This window comes from Chelonoidis abingdonii, chromosome 11, assembly GCF_003597395.2.
Source record: "Chelonoidis abingdonii isolate Lonesome George chromosome 11, CheloAbing_2.0, whole genome shotgun sequence".
In the NCBI taxonomy this organism is placed as follows: Eukaryota; Metazoa; Chordata; order Testudines; family Testudinidae; genus Chelonoidis; species Chelonoidis abingdonii.
Window position 1 is genome coordinate 54,352,790 of NC_133779.1, and position 10,331 is coordinate 54,363,120.

Sequence of the window (10,331 nt, forward strand, 5' to 3'; positions counted from 1 at the left end):
TGCTAACGCTAGTAAATGAAAACTGATGGGAGACTGTTTTTGTTTTAGTTTTATTTTTGTGTTGATTACCATGAACACACACACTGGCCACATGGTACTGTCAAATCATCAGCATCACTTGGGATCCTTCAGAACCAACCAGCCTCTTGCCAACCTGGGCATCAGCCCTGGCTGGTTTTGTTCCAACATGCAGGTTGAAAAGCAATTTGTGCATATCGCTGAATGTCCCTGTGAGGCAGCATCTTGGTCCGAGAGCCCTGACCTTGGGGCTCAACAGGCTGGGAAGCCAATTGTGTCACTACTGGGTCAGTTGGGCTCTCTCTTATCCGGAGGGAAGTTCCTACTCGCAAAGAAACTAGCTCACAAACAGGATTAAAAGTTGAGATTTACAACTAGATGGAGGGAAAGGAAACACCTCCAGCCTGGGGATGGAGGTGACTGAAACTGAAGAGAGTAAAGGGCCAAAAGACTTGAAATGCTGAGCAAGATGTTTGTCCTTGGTCTCATTAGCATTTGTATCTTGGGCATAGAATTTGCTTTGACCTCAGTTGAATGTTTGCTCAAATCTTTCTTCAGGGCAGGACTGGGGTCTTGCTGACCCTTCCATCTTGGGTGACATGCTCTTGTTCCCCTCTGCTGCCCTCCTTGACATCCTCTTCTGGATCTCAGCTGCTTCGCTAGCCTTTGAACTGGGGCGGCCTGATGCCAAGGCCTCAAGTGAGATGGCTCCCCTGGGATTGGCCTCCATTGACCCAGGACAGCATGAAACCATGAGCTCAGGTGAGCTGACTCCTTTGGCTTTAGCCTCCATTGACCCAGGTCGACTTGCAGCTGGGACTTCAGCGGAGATGGCTCGCCTGGGATTAGCTTCCCTTGAAGGAGGGCGGTTGGAAGCTGGGATCTCTTTGATTCGAACATCCATGCAGCCAGGCTGGCGTGACAATGGGACCTCAGATGATATGCTTCCTCTGTGCCAAGCCTCCTTTGAGCCTGGCTTGCGCGAACCTGAGATCTCTTGGGAGGTAGCTCGTTTGATTCGAACATCCATGCAGCCAGGCTGGCGTGACAGTGGGACGTTGCGGGGGGTGGATCCTTTGTGATAAGCCTCGTCTTCAGGGGGCATTTTGGCTGAGGACTTGGGGCCCTGGGAGCCTCTGTTAGATGCCCGGCTGTTCTTACTGGAAAGCTCCTTTGTGGGCTGCGTGTGTGATTCAGGCTCTCGAGGCTGTTTAGGGAGGAAGAAGCGCAATGGTGGTTTGAACCCTGCTGGGATGCTGCACAGAGGCCATCAGTGCCATGGAGGAGCACAGCAAAGCCAGAGGGGGAGAGGAATGTGAAAGGCAGAGCTGGCACTATAGACAAGCTCTTTACTGCCAGTTGGGCTCTGCACCTGGGCCCCCATGCAGGGAGGGTATGCTGCAGTTCTTCTCCTGCCTGGGTCTCAGCATTCCTAGTAGATCCATCCCCAGGCTGGATGTAACCCCTTCCCTTCTGCAGTGCTGCTGCAGCGGCTGGTTCCACTGACACCTGAGGATGAGCTGGTGCCACTCAAGCACCACTCAGGGCCTATCTGCTCCCATCATGGACCCTAGTGGCATTGAAGGCCTTCCTGTCAGTGCTGCAAAGTTAACCCTTTAGAAATGGGCTGGCCAGTGTCCTGTGAGTTCAAGGGCTTCTGGCCACTGGGAAAACTTGTTAGGCCTGATCTGCCTACTTCTTACCAGGAGCCCCTCCTTCCTGCCCTAGGTAGTGTGCCCAACATGACCTACATCCACCATAGGTCTATGGGTTCCCAGCCCCTCTCTTGGGAGGGCAATGTGAGCAGAGGTCAAAGGTCCCTACCTGCTTGGGGCATGGACTTCTCTGCAAGAGTGAGCTTGTCCGGTAAGAAAAGAGATGTCACTCAGCAGTATGAGGAGCAGCTGGGGCAGGGGCATTTCTGCATTCTGGGCAGAATGCAGAAATACCTGGAGAGTGGCAGTAGTGAGAGCTGTGGTTTGTGAGCTCCCCCTGCTGGCACAGCTGCAGCACTGCATGAGCACGCACCCCAAGCTGCCATGGCAGAGTGCACAACCAATGCTATAGTGAACCTAGCAGCCCCCTCACACTGGCCGATGCAGCCCCGGAAGCCCGCAGAGAAAAACCTCCAGCACCTCCCCGAATACCATGGGCTGTCAGTTTCCAGAGCTTATTACCATGTGAGATGAGAAGGAACGCCCAGCTTTAGCCTCTGCTATGCAGAGTATAGAGATTAGGGTTTGAGTTGAGAGTGGGGGTTGCTGATGGGGATGTGTGGCAGCCTATCGAGTTGCCTTTGCCATGCAGCTGAGTCAGCCCCTCCCTGCGTGGCATAGGCTGTCACGTTAAAGAGATTAAATACGCTCTGAAAGGATGGACAAGAGGCTAGGAGAATGTGCCTGAAATCTGCCCTTGGGACACCTCCAGCTGGCTTCATAAACTCTGGCCTTGGTATTTTGGGGCACAGCTACTCTCTGCTCACTCGCCCGGCCCAGAGATCCAGACACCCTCATGTCAGTCAGGGTGGCACAGATTAGTGCCAACAGTTACATGTGCCATTTCCTAGTGCCCACTGAGGAGGCCCCCCCGGCTGGCCTCCCCCACTCTGCTCTGCAAGGGTTCAAGCCAAGCCTCAGCAAACATGCCGTCTACTCCCTGTAGGAAGGTGCGGCCCCTGCTCACAGGGCTCCCTACCTTGCCGGTGATCTGCGGGCGGAGGCCGTTGCAGGCGCTAGTCAGTGCAGTGGACTTGTGGATCCAGTCGGTGAGGTGCGAGGCTGCGGCAGCTGAGCGGGAGGTCAGGTTCAGTTTGGCTGGGGGAATCTTCAGTGGCATCTCCCAGGTTCCCATAAATGTGCCCCAGGGGGAAGCCTGCAGGGCAGGGGGGAGACTGCTTTGGTCTTGGGTGTCAGAGCGCTGAGAACTTCTCTCAGAGAGAGAGCAGCCCTGTCTGCACTGCTATCAAAGACTTGCTACAGCCATGTCTGAAGGGGGATGAACCCTGCCAGCTGGCAGTGAGCCCCCACTACCCAAAGCTTCCTGCCCCCAAGGGAAACCCAGCCAGCAACAACCAGCTTCACACGCAATTGTAGCTTCCCTAGCTCTAGTTCTAAGGGGGAGGGAGGGGGCGGAACAACCCAGGAATCCAGCTGCTGCCCCTGGCTGCTCCGCACCAGCTTCCTGGGCTGACTAAATGCTGGCCCTGGCTAGCTGCACCCTCTCTAAGGGAGGCACAGGCTGGGCTTTCACCTCACCAGGCAGAGCTAATGTTACTAGGAGAAGGCCCTGCACAGTGAGTTGAGTGCCCTGGAAATGATGGATGCTGTATAAAGCCAGCTGGTTTCCCAACTCGTGGTTAGAAAATACCTTCCCAACACAGAACTCCCTCAAACCCAGGCCAGGAAAGCAAAATGCAGCACCCTCTCTGGTGGGGGCTCATGGGCATATCCCCTCTTGTTGGTGATCACACCCCTCCCTGGGCCAGCACTATCACTAAGTGCTAATGGGCAGGGGCCTTCAGGGTTAACTTCTCAATGTGATTCAACAACCGGAGGTGAGTTGAGAAGAGTCATCACCATCTGATCACCCAGGGCTTGGACACTGCTGCTCAGTTTAGTTCCCTATAGCCTTCACAGTGCAGGTCTGATGTACCTGGCAGGGCTTAGATACCATGGTGATGGCCACCAGAGACAAGGCAGATAGTTACTTGCCCACTTACTGGGCTCCCACCTCCAAACCCTGAAAACTGCTTAGCAAACAGGAGCCAAAGCAGCCCACTCACCTTTGAACGAGGCACAGCGGGGAGCAGGTGTCCTCGGTCATTGGCTATAAATTGGGTGTAGCCTTCCCGGGCAGAGGGGTGCTGAGGGCAGAAGGAAAACAGGTTAAACTGCCAATGTGGAGATAGAACAGAAATAGATGGACACAGACACTCGGGCTGGGCTATGAGGGAGGGCAGCAGGAGTCCATCAGCCTGGCTGTCAGCATCGGGCCCTGGGCAAACGGCTTCCCAGCTGCGTTTGATCCAAACTTGTAGGTCCCCAAACTGCCCCCCTGGCCCACCCTGGTCTGATCCCAGCACAGAGGCAAGTAGGAGGCAGGGTCTGGCTCCATTGACACTATCTTATTGCCACGTCCCTCCACTGGGTTCCAACTCATGTTAGACGCTAACAGCTCCTGACTGGGAGCAGCCAGGAAGAACAGCAGAGGAAGCCGTTGGGCTAAGGTTCCTGGGTGCATGCTGTGTTGTGAGATGGTGCAGCCACCCTTCCTGCACAGGTGAGGTACAGATGCAGCACAGTGAGGCCTGCAGAGAGCTCTGGGACACGTCCCATGAAAGGGGAGCGCAGGCAATGCAGGGTGACGGCAGAGGCATCCTACCTCCTTGTAGAGCTTGGGCAGTGTCCAGTTTTGCAAATTCTGTGCAAGGAAGGCATCCTCATACTGCAAAAGAGAGAGGGGGCAGGCCATTAAACAGGCAGCAGAGCCAGAGAGCTCCACTGCCCACTTAGGGTGACCAGATAGCAAGTGTGAAAAATTGGGATGGGGGTGGGGGGTAATAGGATCCCATATAACCCTCCCCCCCAAATATCAGAACTGTCTCTATAAAATCAGGACATCTAGTCACCCTACGCCCACTGCAGATACTCAGGGCATGCTTAAATAGTCTGGGATGGCCCATTCCCCAAACTTACCACCTCCCCTGTCAGAGATCTCTCCAGCCCATCCTGTTACACTGACACCCTTGTGCCCTTAACAGCAGGGGGCAGTGATGAGGAGGGCTCACAAAACCCTATTTCTGCTTGGGATGCATGCAAGCTACCCCTGGGCCCTGTGAAGCAACCCAGAAACACCAAGATCATGACCTTCCAGCACGGCCCTGAGGCCAGGCAGCCTGGCCTGGGGGAAGGAATTCCAGCTGGGAGCGAGACATGGGTTAGCTTGGAGCCAGGGACCCTAGATACACCTGCACTGCGATCTTAGACAAGTTCCCTCCCACTGAGCCTCAGTTTCCTCTGTTGTAAAGGGGGTGGGTATGATTCCAAATTCCTGGCCATGAGCCTCCCACAGCTGTGGTGGCGGGGCCCAGGCTGACATGCTATCAAAGAGGCAGCCTGAGGGGGCAAAAGCTGAAGGTGTTGGGTGGGGCTGTGTGGGACGCAGTCTCGGGAGGAGAATGTTTCTCAGGGGAGGGGTTCGATGTAGGGATCTGTCTCATGAAGGTTTGGGGGAGAGGTTGGGCTGGGGGGGTGTTGGTGGGGGACCCAAGGGAGTGTCAGGGGGACCTAGAGGGGTTGGACTACGGGGTTCGGGGCCCCAAGGTGGTGCCTGTGGGGGATGGTTTGGGAGAGGTAGGGCTGGGGGGCAGGACTGGGGGGCGTTCTCTGGGGGGCCCATGGGAGGTGGGCAGTACCATGGGGGGTAGGACGGGTTGGTGGGGCCTGTGAGTGGGGACAGGGGTCGGTGGGGACCGTGGTGCGGGGGTAGCGCCCGGGTCGGTGGGACCCGCTGGGGGGGTGTAGGACCGGGTCGGTGGGCGGGGGCAGGGGTTGCTGGGGGATCGTAAAGGGAAAGAGGGGTCAGCGAGGGGGACAGGGGTCGGTGGGGGAAGGGCTGGGGTCATTGGGGGACCGCGGGGAGCGGGAGGGGTCGGTGGGGCCGGCGGGGGGTGGGGTAGGGCCGGGGTCATTGGGGGTCCCAGGGAGGTGCCCGCCCCCCGGCCCTCACCTGCCCCGCTGTGTAGTTCGTTGCCATGCCGCCTCCGGCAGCTTTCCGCTCTGTTTACACCTGTCTCCTAGCAACCACGCGGGGCAGACACCAACCAATGGGGAAACGGCGCCCTGCTTCCCTTCCCCCAATCTCACAAAGTCTCGCGCAACTGTCCGAGAGCTGAGCCCTCCCTATGGCCCCGCGGCGTCAGCCCCCGCGAGACCCCGCCCACTCGTCTGACTGGCTGACTCCGCCTCCCGGGGCCGCCCGATCCCGCCTTGAGCCGCGGGGGCGGGGCTGCTTCTCCCCGGGGACGTCGCGCGCAGGCGGGGGCTGCCGTGGGGGTGTGCGGGGGGAGCGGGGTCATTAAAGCCGCTGCGCTGAGCTCCTTAGTGCTACTGGCAGGGCGACCAGATGGCCCTTTGGAGGGACAGTGCCCATATTCGGGGCTTCGGCTGGCATAGGTGCCTGTTCACACCCCACCCCCGCCCTGCTTCTTCACACTAGTTATCTGCTCACCCTAAGTCTGGCCCGCAAACAGCAGCTGGCCCAGGCCTGAGCCTACGCCCGCTGGGGCCTGTGGCAGAGAATTGCATGCCTGCTGCTGAGCCCTGCAGCCATCCCACTGCACCGGCTGGGTTAACAGCGACAGTCTGTCTGTTCCTCTGTTTCTGAAATCGTGGCCCTGTAGGTGGGCAAAAGCACAGGCTCAGGCCGGGGAACCTGCTAGGCTGCTACCAGGGGCGCACAGCACCTGCCCTGTGCTCATTACACCTTGTGTGGCTGGTGTCATGGCCAGCTGGCAGCACCCATCAGAGAAGGGCTGGAATCAAGCCCTGCAGCAGCTGCCCCCACAAGCCAAACAGCAGCAGGAGAGGGGCAAGGGGCAGGACATACACTGCAGGAGAGCAGCATTTTCCGATGCAGAGCAAGACTGACACCCTGTGGCTAATTTGGGCTAATCACAGCTGCTGGATTTCTGCCTCCCCAGTCCCAGCTGTGCGGGACTGCAGGGCATGTTCCAGAGCAGCAGGACTGGCTTCCAGGAGTTCTGATGTCTGAAGCTGAACTTCCTAGGTTATCACTTGGCTCAGTGCAGCCTGTGTCACTGCAGCCGTGTTATTACAGTTGCAGGTGTAGCGTTGGCAGGCAGGCAGGATCAAATCTGGGACCTTTGGAGCTTAGTGCAAGAGCCTCTATAGCATGAGCTAAAAACCACCTGGCTGTTAGCTAAGGCTGTAGTGCAGACTCATTTAATTCTCTCTTTAAGTGGTCTCAGTGCCACTAGCTGGGACCAGTGATTTCCCTCCCTCCTGAATTCCCCCCCCCCCCCCCCAGTTGTGAACTAGTTACATGCCCCAACTGGTGGCTGAACTTTGTGACTTTGTCCTTCACCCACAACTATTTCACATTTGGGGACAAATATACCTCAAGTCAGTGGCACTGCTGGTACCCGCATGGCCCCATAGTAGGCAACATTTTTATGGCTGAGTTAGAACAATGCTTTCTTAGCTCTCATCCCCAATGCCCCTACCACTTTGTGCTACTGATGACATTTTCATCATCGACCATGGAAAAGAAGCCTTTAGGAATCCACCATGATTTCAACAATTCCATCCCATCATCAACCTCGCCTAGACCAATCCACACAAGTGGTCCATTTCCTTGACACTACTGTGCTAAAAAGTGATGGTCACATAAACACCACCCTATACCAGAAACCACTGACCGCTATACTTACTTACATGCCTTCAGCTCCATCAGGACAACTACCACTACCATGGTCTACAGCCAAGCTCTAAGATACAACCGCATTTGCTCCAACCCCAGACAGAGACAAACCCTACAAGATCTCTATCAGCATTCTCACTACAATACCATCTGCTGAGTGAAAAAACAGATTGACAGAGCCAGAAGAGTGCCCAGAAGTCACCTATTACAAGACAGGCCCAACACAGAAAATAACAGAATGCCACTAAGCTACCTTATCCTCCAACAACCTCACCATGCATCATCAAAGATCTACAACTATCCTGAAAGATGATCCTCACTCTCCAGATCTTGGGAGACAGGCCTGTCCTTGCTTACAGACACTCCCCAACCTGAACAATATTCACCCAGCAACCACACACCACACAACAAAAACAGAACCCAGGAACCTATCCTTGCAACAAAGCCAGATGCCACTCTGTCCATATCTATTTCAAGTGAACCAAATAGGATCTAATACATCAGCCACGCCTATCAGCGACTGTTCCCTGTGCAGCTAATGTGTATATGCCATCATGTGCCAGCAATTTGCCCTTGCCATGTACATTGGCCAAAATCGGACAGTCTTCACGCAAAGATAATAACACAAATCTGATATTCCCCAGGAATCATAACATTCAACAACCAGTCGAAGAACTCTTTCAACCTCTCTGGCCATTCAGTAACAGATTTGAGGTGCAATTTTGCAACCAGAAAAGCTTCAAAACAGACTCCAACTAGAACTGCTGAACTTGAATTATATGGCAAACTAGATACAGCAATTAGGCTTAAACAGAGACTGGGAATGTCTGAGCCCATTACACACATTGAATCGATCTTCCCATGTTAAGTGCCTCACACCTTCTTGTCAACTATCTTAAATGGCTATCTTGAATTATAACTACAAAAGATTTTTTTCTCTGCTGACAATATCGCATCTTAATTAATTAGCCCTTTTGAGTTGGTTGGACACCCACCTTTTCATCGTTCTCTGTATGTATATGATCTCCACTTAAGTGCCATTCTATGCATCCAGTGAGGGCCCCGAAAGCTTATGCTCTAAATTACATTTGTTGTCTCTAAGGTGCCACAAGACGCCTGTTCTTTTTGCGGTACGGGACTAAACAGGCTGTCTCTGAAATGACCCATTAGTGTGGTTGGAAATTTGAATTGAAATTGGAAACATATACACACTTAAAAGCATAATACAGTGTAGATGAAATATGTTGTCTGAAAGTATCAAGATTGAAAAGTATGAACCATAACTAGCTCCTAATACAGCGTTGTTTTTTTATGACATATCAGTGCATTCATTCAGTGATGTTGGCCCAACCTAACTTTCAAATGAGATTTAAGCAAAAGCAAATGAGTTCTCCCGACACTACCTGCGTCTGACGAATGGGTATTCCCCAACGAAGCACGCCCAAAACGTCTGTTAGTCCTAAGGTGCAAAAAAGGAGCTTGCTGCTTCCCTGGACAGCTTAGTGATGAGCGGGACTGGGGGGAAAGGCTTCAGGACAGATTAGATTTACATCACACCTAATCTACCTAGGTATCCAGCAACAGACTGTGTGCCCAAGGATAGATTTTGGCTGGAGTGGGGTTACAAATCCAACTGATTGCGGGGTGGGGTGGATATGAATGTGGGATGTCTATTGTATGAGTAAAGGCAGTAGAACTGTACTTAAGCCTTCTGAAATTGAAGGGCATCAAAAAAGAGAGGTGGGGACCTTCCTCCACTGTGTTAAAGACAGAGCTGATTAGGCTCCATGATTACTCTGTTTGTTCTGTTAGCTGAAGATCACTGATATCAGATCTAAGTGCCTAGTCTGCCTTGGGTACATGTAGTGTCCCTGTGGTACGGTCGTTTTAGTACGACGACACGCCCGGACTGCACCTAGCAGCTCAGGGTTCACCCACTGACAGCAGCTCAGCTGAATATCCCCCTGGATGCTGGGTGGAACCTCAAAGGACCAACTCACAGAGGCTCACATGACAGGTACCGCGATGCTGAGCTCAACCTGCGCGACTAGTCACATCAGCGCACCATGTGCGAAACGGCCGGCCAAGTGGCGTGGCAGTGACCGAGTGGGCTTGGGAACTACAACGAGACAGCCATGCCCAGACCGCGAACATGGATGCAGCTGTGTAGGAACCGAGCACGTGCCTTCGTGCCCCCACCTGGGGCTGAACTCTACGTGAAAGCACCTCATGAACTACCGTAGTCCAGCTGAGCCAAAGACACCGAGGCGCGATGGGGTGCCCGGCGAGGGAAAAGGAGGGCACATTAAATAAACAATGATTGTTTGATTGACACTATTAGGAACTTTGCTCGCAGAGAGCTTAATTTGTGATGAATGCAGAACTTTTATCGTCCTAGTTAGGCCTATAGATTTTAAAATGACATAGATTTCCAAGCTTGTATTCCTCACCGCCCATTGTATGCTAGTCTTGAGAGGCATATGTTGGGCTTCTGAAATAAACATTTATATGATAATTATTAGGTTACATAAGAGAGGGCATACTGGGAATCATACAGATGGCCATACTAGGACCCAGCGAATCCTGTCTGTCTCAACAGTAGTCAGGCAGAGTGCTCAGAGGCGAAGTGAACAGAACAGGTAACTCAGTGACCATGCCCCTGTTGCCCATTCCAGTCTCTCTGGCGAGAACAGTGTAGGTAGGACACCCAGAGCAGGTGTTGCATCTTCGCTCCATATCTGGCTAAATAGCCACTGATGGACTCTATTCTCGCAGATGTTATCTAGCTCTTTTGTTAATTCCATGTATAGTTGTGTGCTCACCGCAGCCGCCTGGCTAAACGAGTTCCCACGATTAGACTTTAGTTTAATGTG

At 53.6% G+C, this 10,331-nt stretch overlaps 2 protein-coding genes across 2 annotated transcripts in view; one reads left to right on the plus strand and one right to left on the minus strand.

Moving 5' to 3' along the window:
• SDHC (succinate dehydrogenase complex subunit C) overlaps nucleotides 1-592 on the plus strand; it is a 33,344-nt gene extending 32,752 nt beyond the window's left edge. Inside the window, exon 6 of the transcript XR_004371644.2 lies at nucleotides 577-592. The gene's annotated coding sequence lies outside the window, so the exon portion shown is untranslated. The remainder of the gene's footprint in view (nucleotides 1-576) is intronic.
• CFAP126 (cilia and flagella associated protein 126) lies at nucleotides 545-6,038 on the minus strand. Its single transcript, XM_032765126.1, has 5 exons — nucleotides 5,746-6,038; nucleotides 4,399-4,461; nucleotides 3,800-3,880; nucleotides 2,713-2,889; nucleotides 545-1,225 (listed from the first exon to the last, which is right to left on the minus strand). The coding sequence occupies exons 1-5, from the start codon at nucleotides 5,770-5,772 to the stop codon at nucleotides 545-547; spliced, it is 1,029 nt and encodes a 342-aa protein (XP_032621017.1). The 5' UTR covers nucleotides 5,773-6,038.
• Nucleotides 6,039-10,331: the final 4,293 nt, after the last annotated feature.

Bases quoted from the DNA above. Each gene is read 5' to 3' on its own strand.
- CFAP126 (XM_032765126.1), bottom strand. From the start codon at position 5,772: ATGGCAACGAACTACACAGCGGGGCAG. The intron at 3,881-4,398 runs GTAGGATGCCTC...TTCTGCCCTCAG, and splicing joins TGCCCAAGCTCTACAAGGAG to CACCCCTCTGCCCGGGAAGG. The intron at 2,890-3,799 runs GTGAGTGGGCTG...CCTGCCCTGCAG, and splicing joins CCGCTGTGCCTCGTTCAAAG to GCTTCCCCCTGGGGCACATT.